The following is an 18,517-nucleotide window of genomic DNA, read 5'->3' on the forward strand; positions in this document are numbered from 1 at the left end:
AGATGACTACTTTGAGAGCAGTGTTAGCTCTTGTTGCTCATGATGACATGGATTTATGTCAGATGGATGTGAAGACAGCTTTTCTTCACGGAGATCTTCATGATGAGATCTATATGAGTCAGCCAGAGGGATATGCTGTTAAAGGGAAAGAACAGCTTGTGTGTAAGCTCAAGAGGAGCTTGTATGGACTCAAGCAGGCGCCAAGGGAATGGTACAAGAAGTTTGATGCCTTCATGCAGTCCCAAGGGTATCATCGGTGTGAGACCGATCATTGCTTGTACACCAAACGGGCAAAGGATGGCAGTTTGATGCTACTCATTCTATATGTGGATGACATGCTTATTGCCAGTAAATCTCAGCATGAGATTAGTGCTTTGAAGAAACAACTGCATAAGTCTTTTGACATGAAAGACTTGGGTGATGCAAATCATATTCTTGGCATGCGTATTACTCGTGACAGGTCCAAGGGACTTTTGTTTCTGTCACAGAAAGAGTATATTGACAAAGTACTGCAGAGGTTTAAAATGGAGGGGGGGAAGTCCATTAGTACCCCGTTGCCTCCACATTTAAAACTCAGCAGTAAGGACAGCCCCAGATCAGATGATGATAAGGCTGAAATGGCCAAAGTTCCGTATGCATCTGCAGTTGGATCTTTGATGTATGCCATGGTTGCCGCTCGTCCGGATATTGCTTTTGCGGTGGGAGTCATCAGCAGGTATATGGCAAATCCAGGCAAGCGGCATTGGGTAGCAGTGAAAGGTGTCTTGAGATATCTCAAAGGTACCAAAGACTTGTGCATATGCTATGGTAGGCAGGATGCATTGGTGCATGGTTTTACAGATTCAGACTATGCAGGGAATGCAGATAACCGGAAGTCTACTACCGGTTATATTTTCACATTTGCAGGAGGTGCTATATCATGGGTGTCTCGGTTGCAGAAATGCGTTGCATTGTCAACCACAGAAGCTGAATATGTTGCAGCCACTGAGGCTTGCAAGGAAGCAATATGGCTTACTCGGCTGGTGGGAGATTTGGGCATTACAGGAGATATGCCAGTTTTGCATTGTGATAGTCAGAGTGCTATCATGTTGGCAAAGAATCCGGTCTTTCATCAGAAGACCAAGCACATAGAAGTGAAATATCATTTCATCAGGGAGGTATTGGAAGACAAGCGACTTGAGCTTGTGAAAGTGCACACTGATGATAATCCTGCAGATTTGCTCACTAAGAGCTTGCCTACAGAGCGGTTTGCACATTGCCGCCACATCATGGGATTAGGATGAGACCATTCTTACTTTATGGTCTTGTATACAGTAACTGTATATTGCTGTAATTTTTTATTCTTTTCTCCCCTTTAGGCACATTGGCCTTTAGGTGGGAGGTTGTTGGGGGTAAAGGCACATTGCCAACCCTTAATTAAAGAATTAAAGATAGGACACCTATGACTGTCTTAAGACAGTCATAGGGTAAACCTAATCCTAATAAAAACATAAGTGAGTTTGTGGTGTGGCTTACTATCACTTCACACCCGCACTAGTGTGTCACTCTCTCTCACTCTCACTCTCACTCTCTTGCTCCCTTCCACTACTCTTCCCCCTCTCACGCATACTTTATGACATCCCAAATCAGCCAGTCCCTAGCCTCTCACACATGCCTCGTCCCACATCTTGCACCCTCTTCACTAGAGGAGGGGTAAAGGATGCTGTAATGAAACTTCATAATGGCCGAGCGAAGGATCATGAGGGACTATGCACTGAGTTCATTGCATATGGGATTAACCTCCTAGCCCCAATCTTAGCAAAGCTTTTTAATAAAGCAATTTGTTTGGGATTTCCACACACTTGGACCATTAACACTATCTCACCCATCCACAAGGCAGGGGATCCCATGAGCCCGGAGAACTACAAGACCGTCATGTCATGTCCAAGATTTATGCATCAGTACTTGACTCTGAGGTTAGCAGACTTGCAGAGTGTCGAGGACTCAGAGCAGCAGGACAGGCCAGATTTCGGCGTGATCATGGAACCATGGACCACATTTTGACGCTCAGATGTATCATTGAGGAGGCGAGGTCACGGAAGCAGAGGGTTTATTGTTGCTTTGTGGATTTTCGCAAGGCATTTGACACGGTCCCGAGAGCCCGCCTCATACGGCGCCTACAAGACTTGGGTTATGATCAGGAGATCATTTGGGCTATCATGGCACTTTACGAGAGAGTTTCTGGTAGAGTTCGGGTAGGATCTGGGTGGACAGACAAGATCATGAATATCATCGGGGTCAAACAAGGGTGTCCTTTGTCGCCTACCTTGTTTGGACTCTACATTGACGAGCTTGAGATAGTGATGCAGACAGAGGGGGATGTAGGTTGCTCTCTTGCGGGCACGCTGATCTAGATTTTGCTCTATGTAGATGACGTGGCTCTCTTGTCTTCCTCAGCAGAGGAGCTTCAGAGACACCTAGATGCACTACAGTCCTTTTGTGAGTCTCATGATTTGAAGGTCAACCTGGTTAAAACCAAGGTCATGATCTTCAATACATCTCGAGCCATCATGCGTCAGGAGCAGTTCACATTTGCGGGGTCATCTGCTGAGATAGTTTCATCATACACTTATCTTGGGGTTATCTTCTCCGGACCGAGCTTCACTATGAGACCCGCGATGTAGGCACGCTTGAGTAGAGGGTATGCCTCATTGGCCAGGCTAGAGAGGCAGTGCTTCCGCTCACACTTTCAAGATCCACGCACCAAGGGGTTGCTTTTTGACTCCTTGGCTCGCTGGGCGGGGATGTACGGCAGTCCTTGTTGGGGTCAGACTTGTCGGATACAGAGTGGGCCCGTGTGGAGCGGCTACAGGCTCTCATGCTATCACGGATGACTCGTGGTAAGTCATCCGTTCCTCACCAGATCATTCAGGCTGAGTTTGGGTCACCCCCTTTACAGCTAGATGCTGCATTTTAGGTCATCACATATCTGTACCGAGTTAGGGAATATGGGGATTATACCTCGGGGCGTAACAGGCTACCATGGATAGCTCTATCCTCTTCTATGGCACTTGCAGCAGGAGGAGATCAGAGGTGCTGGTATGCACGTACAGAGAGATGGTTTGAGCGACTGGGGCTCCTCATGGATAGACTACCTCCCTTCCAGTATAGCATGGATGCTCCGTTCTCTCCCCTCTTATCACACGAGGTCAACCAGGTTATCTGTGAGGATCTACTACAGCTATACACTTTTCGGAGCTAGTTGGAACCGAGTGAACTCCCAGTGAAGCTTAGCTTCTACAGAGATCACTTCTTACATATCACAGCAGAGGGTTTCATTGACCCACCAGGATACACACAGATTCACCTACCCCACTCGATGAGGATCTCTCTTGGGCAGTTCCGGGTCTCTTCACACAGACTTCGCATCGAGATCGGCAGAGCAGAGCTACTAACTAGGAAGCAGCGCATATGCACTCTATGTGACATACATGAGGTTGAGACAAAGGAGCATTTCATCTTCAGGTGTCCTGTGTACTATGAGATCCGAGGACCTTTCCACTGCCTCTTCAGAGATAGTTATGGGATTTTAGCCCATTTCCTCTCCTACCCAGACCATCGGTGTTTGGCAGGTTTCATTCATGAGGCACTTAGACACCGCGAGAGGATACTCCGAGCACGGAGATAGGAGCAGACTTCTTCCTCGGTTGATCCCTCTCAGAGCTCTATCACGGTGTTCTTTCAGCTAGATCACATGGACCCCAACGAGACGAGGCCTCGACATCACCGTGACCTGGAGCCCGTGACCCGACAGCTCAGACAGAGGGTCGACACACAGATCACACTTGGAGACATCCCCTCCTTGTTTAGAGTTGGAGCCCGACCGACAGGGGTCACAGCAGTCTTGGTTAGACGCAGAGCTACGACCAGGAGACGTGCTAGGACCGCACCTCTGAGTGGCCGACAGCACTCTATTGCCGACTTCATGCCTCCACTGCCTCATCCATCCTGATATCTTGCTGTTGCTGGGGATGATGATGATATTGATGATGATGCTGAGATTGATATATAGTCGACCATCGACATGACTATGTTGTACTTAGGACTTAGTACTGCCATTCTGCATTTTTTGCATTTTTTGCAATTTATATTTTGCATTGGTATGGGACGCTCGTTTAGTAGCTCCACTACCATAGCTCGTTGTATCAGGATTTTCACAGTCTCATAGACCCATCGGTCTTCCGAAGACTTTAATAAACTTTCTTTCTTTTCTTTCTCCGTCTGAAAGAGCTGGCTGTTAAAACCAGTGGTCATGTCCAGAATCTCCTGCGGGTCAGTGTGCATGATGGCCTGCGAGTCCCTGAGACGCTGTAGCTGTGTGCCTGTCGATCGGGGCCTAGTGGTCTAAAAGAATTGCTTTGTCATCTTGTCCCCCTGCTGCATCCATCGGGCCCGGGAGGAATGATAGGAGAACTCAGCCCGCCGCACCTCCGTGTCCTGGAGCTTGATACGAGCACTCTCGAATCTATCACTAAGCCACTGAGACACTGGGTCCTACTCTCGGAGCCTCTCGATGGAGGCGAGGTCTCTCCTCAAAGCCCGCTCACGCAAGTGCTACGCTCTGCTGCTGGCATCTCAGGAAAAGAGGCTCTGCCCTACTTGTCTTCCCCAAACTCCAAGTTGTTGAAGTCACCTCCAACAATCCAGGAGTCTACATCCGGAAGACACTCTGATAGCCTCCTCCAAAAGGCCTGGCGGTGCTGTCTTCACGCTAGGGCATACACGTTCAGGATCCCGATCCTGGACTCTCCCGTCCGAACTCCCATCTAAATTGCCCGTCCTGGAATGAGCTCGCCCTGATTGTAGACCTCTGGGGCCAAAGTCTGTGAGATTGAGATGCAGACCCCTCCACTCCGTCCTACCACAGGGAACCACTCCTCTGGACCTCTCCCTGGGAGAAGGTGGTGTCGTCGTCTGATGTCTGAAGCTGAAAACATGTGCTCCTGAATCATAAGGATGTCCACTGTCAGCCCTACCATTGCCCTTTGCAACTCTTGCCGGAGTATCAGGTACTGCGGCTGGCTATGAACACGGTCGACCGTGTACATTCCAACTCACTATGGTTCAACTCATGAGGACAGGGGAGTCGGGAACAAGGCTCTTTTGTGAGTGGGTGCCTGTCCTAGAACGACTGCTTTGTGTGATTTTTTCGGGGGTTTAGAGGGTGAGTAGTCAGTATCTATGCGACGTCGTACTAGTGTGGATATCGGCTCAATACCGATTTTTCGTGCCCACTTCATCATGAAGGAGGCTTCCACCCCGAATAGCTCTGCATACTTCTGGAGGGGCCAGAAGTGTGCATGCTCCACCTTTGCCTCCAACGGCGATCTGATAACTCATGTCGCCAAACCACACACCGGCTCCTCACGCGTGAAGCTCAACTGAAAGTTCACCTCCGCATCATGGGCGTACCAAAGGTCTAATCCATGTGGCCCCATCCACTCATCCATCATGAGTGTAATTTGATTCCCCAAAATAGCATCGAACACCTCCGGGGACCATTTCTCCAACCTTGTGGTGGCAAACGGAAATCTCCAAATGGGGTGTGTCGGAGATCCCACTGCACTGATCAAACCCCCCTTTCGAGGATGAAGGACCATGAGCGTCACCTCCAATGGTAGAGGATAAGAGTCCAGAATCTCCAGATAGTTCTAGGGTCCTAACCTCCAGAAGTCTCGCGGTAAGGGACGCCCAGGGTGGAGGTTGGGAGCTGCTGACTGGGAAGACGAGCCTCGTCCCTCAAGATCCCTCCCTGAACGGACCTGCTACTGCGATGAGGAAGCAAAAGGGGGCATCATCGTTCCCCTGCCAGTTGGTAGGGTGTCGAAGCGGAAGAACTTGCTGTTGAAGTGGAGAGGGGGGCAGTAGGAGAGGGAGCGATAGGGATGTGGGGGATAGAGGGAGGGGGGCGGGTGGTGAGAGTGACTATAGAAGGGGGGGGGGAGGGGGCAGGGGGAACCTTGGAGGGAGAGGGGGAAGTGAGGAGAAAGAGGGAAAGGGTCTGGGGGGGGAGGGGGAGGAGGGGGGACAAGGACCACATGGTCCCCCCTGGATCATCGGCTCCTCCGCGGCCCCCATCAGGTTAGCATCTGCGACTTCCGCCATCGTCGCATCTAGAGCTCCTGGGGCTCGCTGTTGCTGCAAGGGTGGATTCGAAGGCTAAACCTTCGAAGTTGGAGGACCGTCTGAATGGGCGGTGGCCCGTCCAAATGGCATCTGGAGGACCGTCTGGATGGGCGGTGGCCCCTGCCGTTGGAGGAGGTGGCTCTTGTTGTTCCTCCTTTGGGGCCTCTCGGTCAATCCTGTCCCTCTGTCTGCGGTGCTTGCGGGTCTGCTTGCTTGTTTTCTTTTTCTTTTTAACTTGGGTCCCGAGGGGGTAACCCAAGGGGTCTGAGACTACTGCTGCTCTGCCTGAGAGACCATTGGGCTCGGGCCTGCTGACTCTGTCTACTCTGCCGAGGGGGGGGTGCAAGAGGGAGGCCACGGGGGCAATCTCTGGCGAGGTGACCCATTTGTCTGCATCGAAGACACTGGTCTGGTAACCCATAAATCTCCACCCTCTGGCGAAGTGTGCCCTGTCAGGGGTCTTGAGAAGGAGGGACTCTGGACTCTCAACCACCACTCTGATCCTGGGGACTCCATCATCCTGCTAAAATTGAGGCGGTCGATTCTGGCGGGGACTCGAGCACTGTGCCAAATGCTTGACCAATGGAAGGGAGGATGGCTCGATACTCCTTGGGGAGCCTTGGGAAGCGAAGTATAACCGGGAAGCGTGGAACATGGTGTGTCGTATCCATGTCCTCCACTGTGAACCCATGATACCAAGGAAAGAGGTAAACAAGATGTGGGCCGAGGAGGATGGGGTTCTGCTCCACAAGTGTCGAGGCAATGTCGGGGGAGCTCAGCTGGATGAGGAAAACGTCTCGTCCATAGATGGTGACCTCTTGGATGTGGTCTCCTTCTAATGCCAAGCTTGCTTGGATCCACTCTCGCACCTGTCTTCGTGTAGGCGTGAGGCCCACAATTCTGCCCACAAGCGCCTTGTCCTGGAGGGACTGGGTTGCCTGATGTACCTGTTGCTTGTAAGATGGGGAAAGAAGAACCTTAACGGCCGTGGGATTCGAGGGTGTTGCTATAGAGCCCCTCTAGCCAGACCAAGGGTCACCACCAAGGTTTTCGTTCGCCTTAACAAGCATAAATGCTCTCGCTGCAGGAAGGAAGAAGAGAAAGGGGAGAAAAGCGTCAAAGGGGGAGGCGGAGATGAGGCGGAGTGAGGGGGGGTAAGGACGGAAGAGGAAAGAGGAAGGCAAGGAGGACGGAAGGCGAAGAAGGAGGGGGGGGGGACGAGAAGGGAGGAGGGAGAGAAGGCGAGGGCAAGAGGCGAAGAGGAGGCGGGAGAAGGAAGCTGGCGGGGGGGGGAGGAGGCGGAGAAGGCGGAGGGGGGAGGAGGTGGGGGCGGCAAGAGGCGGAGAAGGCGGAGGGGGGAGGTGGTAGAGGCAGCGGAAGGAGGCTGGAAGGGGCAGCGAGGGAGGCAGGAGGAGCAATGGGGAGGGGAGGAGGAGGGGGAGCGGGGAAGCGGAGAGGGGAGGTGGGGGGGCAGCGCGGGGAGACGAGGCGGGAGAGGCGAGGGGAGGCGGGAAGAGGGGGCGAAGAGGTAGCGGAGGAGGTTGAGGGAGGAGGCGGCGAGGGGGAGTGAGGCAGAAGGGGTTGCGGGAAGGAGGAGATGGCGGGAGGGAGGCAGTGGGAGCAGCCAGGTGCATGAGCTTTTTCCACCGTCACTCCTCTTAGCTCATCAAGTGGATCATTCACACCTTATCTTGATAACTTAATTGGCTTAATCAATTTTGATTCTTGTAAGGATTACGAAATGAACTGAAATCACAAGCCTATCAACTATAGAATCGGTGGTTGATCAAATGACTCAATAGCTTCCATATAAATATTTTAAAACACTCACACACACAGAGCTCATCCCTACGGAGCTTTTGGCTCTTTACAACTCAATGAGATAGGCCACAAAGGCACCGCTACAAAGGCTCTACACTCCATAGAACACAACACACTACTCACACTCTTCTCCACTACTATATCGCTGATGACACCGCCTGTGTGCCGCCTCACGTGGTTGCCAACAACTCTCAAGTGTGTGCAAGAGGTAAGAGTCGCGCTCCCTCTCTGAGATCTCGGAGGTCGACCCTCATCACCGCGAAACAGTATACTCTAGAACCTTTTACTACGTGGTTCCTCCCATGCATGGAATCCACGTGGACACGTAAGCCTCATGAGGATGAGGTAACTAACCCAACATATCTAATCGGAGTCCTTTGAGGTGCATAGTGCTGGCAACTCAAGGAAGGAGAAAAATTTACAGGGATAGGCAAGAGGGAGAAGTGAAGAAAGAAAAAGAGGCAACAATTTACCTTTTTAGGAACATTCAATTAGTGATTTTATATAGCAAGACCCAAGTGTGTTTTGCAAGAGGGATAGATTATACACTAGGGTGGGTTGAGATATTGTGGCAGCCCATGGAGGAAGATAAAGAATGCCCGCGAGGTGTGGTGGTTCACACGACCTCATGGCCATTTCTTATGTAGTAAGCTACCATCCAATGTCATCGGTGGTTGATTGGTGTAATGGCTGAAGGGGAGCATTTGGGTCGATTGACGTGGGTTCTCGAGCGGTTGATTGGTGTAATGGCTGAAGGGGAACATTTGGGTCGATTGAGGTGGGTTCGAGAACCACTGAGCGTTTTGTATTTGGAAGGCCGCAAGGTGTAAAGGTCATCCCTTTGGGCCATCTAGGAAGGCATCCCTTCACATGACATTTCTTGGAGGATTTCGACTGTGAGGGTACCACAGCGAGCTTGGAGAGAGTCAGGGGAGCCCTGGCTATCTACTATGAGGCCTCGAGTGCACGGATCAGCTGGACAAAATCCATAGGTTTCTTCTTACGCTGTGAGGAGACACAGGAGATTCGAGATTAGGGGAGCGACTTTGGCTTCCATTGGATACCACCGGGCCAGACAGCGAGATACCTCGGATGCCAGGTGGGTATTCATATTACAGCAGAGTAGCAGATTGCCCCGGTCCTCGAGAGTGTTCCGCGCAAGCTTCTCTATTGGAGCTCGGCCAAACTCTTCCTAGCAGGCCGTGCCTTAGTGGCAAACCAGGTCCTTCTTGCCACAAGCTCGTATATCGCCTCCTGCTGGTGCTTCCACAGAGGGTGCATTGGGTAGCTCTGACGGTTAATTTAGAACTTCCTTGTAGTCTCGGACGGCACACGGAATACTAGAGCCCGGGTTGCTTGGCAGACAATGATCATGCCGCAGGCATTGGGAGGCTTGGGTATCATTAATCTGAACATGCAGAGCAAAGCCCTCTTGGTGCACGGCCTTACCTCGGGTGTAGAGCCTTGGAAGCTCCTGTTACAACGAAGGCTTCTCAAGAACACCCCACGCACTGGGGGGCAGTGGCAGCAGTCACATAGATGGATCTTCTCAGACCCCCCCTCATGGGGAAGGGGTCTCCCTTGATGAGGAGCCTCCATAGGGTCTGGCAGAGATTGGCAGAGGGCCTCATTCACACTTAGCCCCGTTACCCCTCGTCTGGCACCCGGAGATTAGGGATCAAGATGGGCGTATGCTCAAGCAGCGGACTCACATTGGTTGGGCACAGTGGGACAAAGATATGTTTGTTAGAATTATTATCATATTCTAGGTAGTGGCCAATGGAATGTAATAAGTGGGTTAGGGGCACTTTTCCCTCATAGAGGTTTTTTCCTCTAATAACAGTCTAATCCCTAAGTACGGTTAGTGGATAAGATAGGGTTTTGTCACTTAGACAAAACCCCTCACTTCTCTTTTTGTCTACACTTCATTTCAGTCCACTATTCAGTAGACCTACGTTTAGCTCTCACTCTTGCTCACTCTTGCTCTCTTTGTTCTCACATTTGGTATCTGAGCAATTCAAGCTCTTGGACCTGCTCCTAGCTCCCGGATCTGCTCCTAGCTTCTTGCTCTCAGCTAGCTCCCATCCGTAGAGCTTCCACGCGTGCAGCTCCCCTCCGTACGGCTTGTGACCGTACTGCTCCATCTACCCGTACACACGTACGGATCTTAAGTGGCACCGTACACTGCTCTCGTGAGCAATCCGAAATCTGCACGCTGGTCTTCTGCCGCCATTCGTACAGCGTCCTGATCACCTGCATTCAGTACTGTCCGTACCCGATAGCTCCCCTCCCGTGAGACGCCGCCTCTGTCCATACAACACCGTACCTAGATACTCTACTTGCGCCGTACAATTTCGTACATTTGCATCATACGTGCATACAGCTCATGCGCTATTTTGTCCGTATTGTGTATGGATTTTCGTACAGCAGCACCATAGCTATTCCGTACTAGCTTTCTGTGCAGGTTCCTTTCTATGCAGGCATTCTTGCAGGTGGTCTTTGGCAGGCATTCTTGCAGATAGCCATTGTTTGGCTTGCAATCTGGGAGCACATTTGAGGCATATTGTTTTGTTGCAGGCATTGCAGTCAGGTTGCAGAACCTGCTCTAGAAATTTGGGGCTTTTTGGTTCTGCTTGCAATCTTGTGCAGTTTTTTCAGATATTTGCAAAATTTGGGGCTTTTAGTTCATTTGTCCCTTTCAGGTGCAATTTCTTGCAGAAATCTGGGGCTTTTGCACTGTGGATGCAATTTGGCAGTTGAAAGAGCATTTTGGAGGTTTGCAAGCAGTTTTGGACTCAGAGTGAGTCAATTTGCAGACTTTTGCCACTTTTTGCAGATATTATTTGCAGATTTTTGGGCAATTAGCAGAGCATTATGGTGCATTTTGAGCCTTTGATAGGCTGTGACAGTATTTGTCACCGCGGGCAGATTTTCTTTGGTAGATTTTACTTGTGTATTTGGCATCCCAGGAAAGGATTTTACTTGTTCAGTTTGCTGTATATTTTAGTTTATCTGGATTCTAGCAAAAATGGCTCAAAACAACCCCAATGAGGTGTTTGGAGTCTTCGCACAGGAGGATAAGTTGGATGGCACCAACTGCTCCTTGTGTTGTATGGTTCGCAACATCTTGGTTAGTATACAGCTTTGGGATTATGTCAATGGAGATGAAGCAAGGCCAATTTCTGTGGCTACACCTGTCACTCCTACAACTGGAGGCAGGGTAGAGGGTAAAATGCAGCACAAGTAATTAGAGTTGCTGCTCAAGTGGCTCCCACAGCAGAGTAGAAAAGATGGGATTCTAGGGATGCACAAGCTCTATCAATGGTTTCTCTTTCTGTCAAGAGGTTCATTATCCTCACATTTGGTCATGCAAGACCTCAAAGGCAGCTTGGGAGATACTAGAGAGTATGTTTGCAGCAAGAAATGATGCCAGAGTTTCCTTCCTGAAGAGAGAGCTTTCTCATACCCATGGATGAGGGAGATTCCATGAATACTCACCTCACAAAGCTTCAGGAATTGAGGGAGCAATTGCTGAATATTGATGAAGTTATTCGGGATTCAGAGATGATTACCACCACTCTGAATTCTCTTCCCGAGTCCTATCTTGGTTTCCACACCTCGCTGAATTTGTCATTGAGGGGGGATAGCAATCCTCTCTTTTCACGAGTTGGTAGGACTTTTGTTGCAGGAAGAGCAGACACGAAGAAATATGGCAACACGGGCTGGCAAGCATGCCATGCTTTCTAAGTTTAAGCCCAAGGGAAAAGGGCAGCAAAAGCAACATGCCAATCAGCCTGCACATCAGCATAAACCTGATTCAGGACAGCCCTATTATAAGTCTAAGGGTGATGCAGATAAGCCTAAAAAGAAGTGCATTTGTCACTACTGCAAGAAGCCAGGTCATTATATTGGTAAATGCAAGAAGCGCATAGCCAAAGAAAATAAAATGGATTCAGGTATGGCTGTGTCAAATGCATCAGCTCCTCATGCACATGATGGGGGAGATGCTACAACCAACTTTGTGGAAGAGAACTATGCATTTTTGTCTTGCATTTCAGATTTTTCAGTGGGTAGTTCAGATGCTACAACCACTATTGAGGATGATCCTTATGCGTTCTTGACTTGCAGTTATGATCCTTCAAAGGATGCATGCTCTCTCAGTGTCAATGAGACACTGAATGCTTGGTATTTTGATAGTGGTGCTTCTAAGCACATCACTTCTAAGAAGAGCGTTTTTGCATCTCTGCATCCTCCACCTCTACTAAAAAGAAGGTGACTTGCGCAAATAATTCCTCTTATTCAGTGTGTGGAGTGGGGGACATTATTCTCACATCCACTGATGGCACAGATTGCAGAATTTCAAATGTTCTCTATGTGCTAGGGATAAAGAAGAATTTGCTTTCAATGTCCTCTCTTAATAGAGGAGGATTTCAGGTTGTATTTGATGATGCTAAGTGTGCAGTCAAAGACAAAGAGAATGACTATGCTTTTATGTTGTCTGGCACTTTGTATCGGGGTCTTTTTCAGCTTGATATATATGAGAAAAGATCCGGTCTTGCATTATCAGTGAACACTTCCACTGCTGTGATGTAGAATGTGGAGTTATGGCATGCCAGGTATGGGCACATGAGCTATGGCAGCTTAATGACACTTCAGAAGCGTGCTATGGTTGATGCATTGCCTCCTTTAGAGTCACCTCCTCCTCATGCATGTGAGGGTTGCATCCTTGGCAAGATGCATAGATTTCCTTTCAAGCAGGATGGTGCAGTGAGAGCTATACGTAAAAATTACAGCTTATTCACAGTGATGTCTGTGGTCCCATGAGGACACCTGCTTTTGGGGGTTATCTCTATTATGCTACATTCATAGATGACTACACCAACTACACTTGGGTCTATGGTCTTAAGGAAAAATCAGAAGTGTTTATGCATTTCAAACACTTTGTGGCTATGGTTGAGAATGAGACAGGACTCAAGGTGAAGACACTTTGCACAAATAGAGGGGGGGAGTATGTCTCATGAGTTTGAGGCATTTTTGAAGAAGAAAGGCATCACGCATCAGTTTATAGTGAGGCTTACACCTCAACAAAATGGCAAGAATCGCACTCTTATGGAGATGGATAGATGCATGCTTACTAGTAAAAAGTTACCTCGTAAGTTTTGGCTCGAAGGCCTCATGGGTGCAAACTATGTTTTGAATCGGGCTCCCACAAAGGCTTTGAAGACAATCACTCTTATGAGGCATGGCATGGGAGAAAGCCTTCAGTGGATCACTTCAGAGTTTTTGGTTGTGTTGCATATGCCCACATGCCTGTGGAGTTTTGACACAAGTTGTCAGATAAGGCACTTAAATGCATTTTTGTTGGGTACAGTGTACAAAGCAAAGACTATCGTCTCTACAATCTTGCTTCACGCAAGATTTTTGTTAGTACAGATGTTATATTGTCAGAGAATTCAGCACATACACATGCTGAATTTAATATTCCAGCTTGTTCAGATGATGTTTTTGAGGGGATGCTTCCTATAGCATTTGGTTTCCCAATTGAGGTTCATGCTGAAATTCAGAATTTACAGCAACCTCCTCCTGATCCACATGCCCCGATTCAGCCACCGGTTAATTTTGTACCTCCATAGGGTGTGGATGAAGTTGTCAGGCAAGAGATTCAAGAGATACACGCAGCCAAAACAGTCCCGAATTGGTTGCTACAGACTCTCAGCGAGAGTAGGCTTGAGGCCCCATTGCATGGCAGGACTTGTAGTGCAGTAAGGCACGCAGGGGGGGCTCTTTCAGTTGAGACAACTTATGCAGGGACTTGATGAAGAAGAACCTAACTCTTTTGAAGAAGCAAAGGATAATGTGCATTGGATGCATGCCATGCACAATGAATTGCAGTCCATTGAGAAAAATCAGACTTGGGATGTTGTGGATTTGCCACTAGGTAAGCATGCCATTAGTATCAAGTGGGTTTTCAAGGTGAAAAGGAAGCCAGATGGGTCCATAGAGAGGTACAAGTCAAGGCTGGTTGCCAAAGGCTCTGCACAAATAAAGGGCATAGATTATGAGGAGACTTTTGCTCCTACATCCCGGATGACCACCATACAGTCAGTTATTGCCATGGTTGCAAATTTTGTTTGGAATGTCCATTAGTTGGACATGAAAACAGCTTTCCTTAATGGGGACTTGCAAGAAGAGGTTTATGTCAAACAACCTCCTAGATTTGAACTTTCTGGCAATGTACTTCAAGTTTGCAAAGTTAACAAAGCTTTATATGGGCTGAAACAAGCCCCATGTGCACGGTATGCCAAGATTGATGCATTCCTGGCAAGTAAGGGGTTAATAATAGTCCCACGGAAAGCACCCTCTACATCAAGAAGGATGGGGGGGATATTTTAGTCATCATTCTTTATGTAGATGACATGCTCCTCACATGGTCAAATTAGGAAATAATTGCAGATTTCAAAGCTGAGTTGAAAGCTGAATTTGACATGACAGATTTAGGCATGTTAATTTTTTATTTGGGGATCTAGTTTATACAAGACAAGCGTGTCATCGTTATGTCTCAATCCAAGTATGTGCAGAAGCTCTTGGATAGGTTCAACATGCATGATTGTAAGCCTATAGCCACTCCCATGGAGCCGGGGCTGAAGCTTACTATGTATGATGCAGGTGAATCAGTGGATGTCACACTTTACAGCTAGGTTGTTGGATGCCTCATTTCTTTGTGCAATACTAGGCCCGATTTTCAGTATGCAGTATCTCAGGTGAGCAGGTATATGCACAGCCCAAAGACAACACAATGGTAGGCTGTAAAACGCATCTTCCATTATTTGCAAGACACAAAGTCTTTTGGCTTGATGTTTCCCAAGGGGGGTGACTTGTAGATGTATCATTTCTTGGCTGAGCAAGAAGCAATCTACAGTGGCTACTTCCTCATGTGAAGCTGAGTACATGGTAGCTTTCACAGCGACAGTTGAATGTGTTTGGCTGCGACGTTGATTCGCTGATCTTCGTCTCTTATTGGAGGATCCATCTCCAATTCTCACTGATAGTCAGAGTGCTATAGCAGTGGCAAAGAATCTTGTGTTTTATGCTCGCACGAAGCACATTGAGGTTCATTATCATTATGTCAGAGAGAAGTTGCATTGAGGGGAGATCAGTATGATTTATGTGAAAGCACATGACAATGTTGCAGACATCTTCACCAAAGCACTTTCATGCGAGAAGTTTGAGGCATTTCGCAGTGCCCTAAACTTATCTCCTTCTGGTGATTGTTCACTACCTTGTACACCACGTTGGCACTGCAAGGGGGTGTTAGAATTATTATCATATTCTAGGCAGTGGCCAATGTAATGTAGAAAGTCGGTTAGGGGCACTTTTCCCTCATAGAGGTCTTTCCGTCTAACCACAATCTAATCGCTAAACTACGGTTAGTGGATAAGATAGGGTTTGGTCACTTAGACAAAACCCCTTACTTCTCTTTTTGTAAACACTTCATTTCAGTCCACTATTCAGTAGACCTACGTTCAGCTCTCACTCTTGCTCACTCTTGCTCCACTCGCCTCTACCCTCCTCTATCCTACTCTCCACTCTCCTACTCTCCTGTATCCTCCACTCTCCTACCTCTCCTCCACCCTCCACTCTCTTATACCCTCTCCACTACCCTCTTCACTCTCCTCGTCCTCCTACTCCCTTCGACCTCCCTAAGGAGTCCTCTCTCTATCCTCACTCTCCTCCTACTCCTCCTACTCCCTCCGACCTCCTTGAGGAGTCCTCCTCTACCCTCTCTCTCTCCTCTATAAGCACTATATTCATAATTGTATTATGTATACAAGTTTAATTTTTACACATAAATTGTACTAAATTGCCGTTTTCGTTTCGCCATTTCGGCTCAGGCCGGAAACTCGATTTCTAGTGTTTCCGTTTTGGTTGGCAACTATGGCTGGTGCTGTACGAAGAGCTGACTCTGCAGTTGGACAATGCAGGAACAATGTACGGTAGTTGCATGGGCTATGAACATCTCTTACGACTATTGTATGTCGAACAAATAGTTGATGCTGCAAGTTGTACGTCGTGATGTAGCACGTAGTACGATCGATTAGTGCAGCTTGCACTTGTATGGGGCTGTTCAGTGTGATTGTACGATGGAGAACCTTGCAGGTTTGCCAATTGAATGGCATGACTGTACAACAAATGATGATTGGGCAGCAGATAGCACTGCTGGCGCATATGTGTACAGAGGCAGCATTGGACGACAATGTTGTTCCAATGTGAAGTGTAGGAGCAACAAGATGTGCATGGGTTGAGGAGGATGGGAGGAGCAGGCACCAGGAGCTCTAATACCACTGCTGGGTGCGGGGAGCAATGAAATGGAGACGAAATGCAAGGGATCAAACAACAAGCTGAGGAAACAAAAGTACTTGCAAATGGATAATGAGAAAGTACAAGTGGTGGCCAATATAGGTCCCAAAGTCAACCACAAGTGTTGACTAATGAAGTCAACCTGAGGGTTGACTGATCCTAACTGGCCTACAAGGCCATACCAAGACTAAGTGCTAACAAGCCTATGGAGTATTCACAGCTATTTCCAGCTGCTGTTCTCCCCTAGTGGGCACATTCTTATGCATCCCTCACCTGTTCTGAACGTTTGATTAAAAACGTTATGACATGGGCATTAAGCAGTAAAATAAGCAGGTAGGCATGGATGTGTTTTAGTGAAGATATACTTTTTCATTTTGGGTTATAGTGAGCCTAATTTGCAAAGAATTGAAGCTCTAGGAAGGTGGGATGGTGTTAGTTTTAATTGCATTTAGATTTATGTCATTTGGAGGGTCTTTAGACGATCATTCTCTGAAGGATTTGATAATTGCAGGTAAAAATTGTCAAATGTCTTGTGGAAAATATTGTGGTGGACATATCTTTTAATCAGCTTGGTGGACTGTGCACCCTCTGTTTCCTTGAAGAGGTAATGGGTGGCAAGGTTTTCATAGCATCTTCTCTCACTCACTAGCTGAGAAGTACTTGTATTCTGTAACTAGAACGAGGGGTTTTTATCTGTCTCGTTTTTCCACCATAACAAATAAATGTGCATTTTCATCTAGGTGGATCGCCTGATTGAAAGAGATCACCTCTTCAAGCGCAGTATTATACTTGTTAAGGCCTGGTGCTACTATGAAAGCAGGTTATTAGGTGCCCATCATGGTCTTATCTCCACCTATGCTTTGGAGACCCTTGTATTATATATTTTCAATGTGTTTCATACTTCTTTACGAGGTCCTTTTGAGGTAAGATTCGTTGTTCGAAGTCTCTTCTGTTTGGTTAAAAGCAGCTTTTGGAACTTCATCCTCATCTTGCTGTTGAGGTTGTTATTTTCTCCAGTTATCTTGGTTGTGCAGGTTTTGTTCACATTTCTTGATTATTTCAGTAATTTTGATTGGGACAAATATTGTGTCAGTCTATGGGGCCCGGTTCCTTTGTTATCTATTCCAGATCTTACTGGTAATTGACCACAAACTTTTTTAATTCTTGACATCAAGATAAATATGAACAGTTCAGTTTATGTTGATTTCTGTTTGTGCTTGCAGCTGAACCACCCCTCAAAGGTGGAGGCAATTTGCTTCTCAGCAAGGGTTTTTTGGAAGCTTGCAGTGAAATGTATGGTGTTTTTCCCAAGGGTCAAGATACTCAGTCTCGAAGCTTTGTAGAGAAATACCTTAATGTGGTTGATCCACTAAGGACAAATAATAATCTTGGCCGCAGTGTTAGCAGAGGTTTGTGCGAATGTCTTGAAGTTTTTAGTCAGTAATGATTTGAATGGAAGAATTATTTGAACTTTATGAATGACTGTTTGGATAAATTGTGCAAAAATATCTAATGAATTCAGTAGAGTTGGTTTTCAGTATTTTATGTGCTTGCACTAAGCTATGTCAAGATATGTTAAGGTTGTCAGTAGATTATGCCCTCACTTTGAGAATGAATGGATTATTCATATCAATTTTCCCACGACTCGCTTTCTATTCTGAGCTAGCCTGAGGCCTATGCCGTTTTATTGTTAGTGCTTCCTTTTGTCCAGCACGTCCCTAGCTTAGAGCACTATCAGGCCATGCTCTAATGGAATGGCTTGTTGATGTAGGTGACTAATATATAAGTTGTTCCAACCGATTGACCTCAACCTTGCTGAGAATATTGAATGTTTCTGATATGGTGCTTTCTACACCGTGGCACATTATTATGTAGTATTTACTTTTAATTGTAGCAGTGATGAACAAAGGTTTAGGTTGGGTGGGTCCCCCCCCCCCTTCCCTTCCCCTTGTTGTGGTTTGGGGGTGGAGCGTGGCAAGGAAATACTTTGTAAGGAAACATGGATTGATGCCAAAGGGAGGCTGATCCCTCCACCAAAAGCACAGCGCGTTCTTCTCTTGCAAAGTACTTACCTGGTTGCTCATCAAAATGAAAAGAGACTCATTTTATGATAACTATTGCCTTTTGTGAGCTCAATATGCTTCTCTTCCAATTGAAGCTTTTGAGGTATCTT

General features: G+C 47.5%; 1 protein-coding gene across 1 annotated transcript in view; it reads left to right on the forward strand.

Annotated features, from left to right (window-relative positions):
- LOC147897207 (uncharacterized) overlaps window positions 1-18,517 on the forward strand; it is a 114,664-nt gene that overhangs the window by 59,975 nt on the left and 36,172 nt on the right. Inside the window, exons 5-8 of the mRNA XM_087381286.1 lie at window positions 16,856-16,948; window positions 17,085-17,267; window positions 17,379-17,481; window positions 17,568-17,753. Of these exons, the coding sequence (XP_087237412.1) occupies window positions 16,856-16,948; window positions 17,085-17,267; window positions 17,379-17,481; window positions 17,568-17,753 (565 nt within the window). The remainder of the gene's footprint in view (window positions 1-16,855; window positions 16,949-17,084; window positions 17,268-17,378; window positions 17,482-17,567; window positions 17,754-18,517) is intronic.

Source organism: Dipteris shenzhenensis, chromosome 11 (genome assembly GCF_047967505.1).
Source record: "Dipteris shenzhenensis isolate YYH24624 ecotype China chromosome 11, Dip_SZ_1.0, whole genome shotgun sequence".
NCBI lineage: Eukaryota > Viridiplantae > Streptophyta > Polypodiopsida > Gleicheniales > Dipteridaceae > Dipteris > Dipteris shenzhenensis.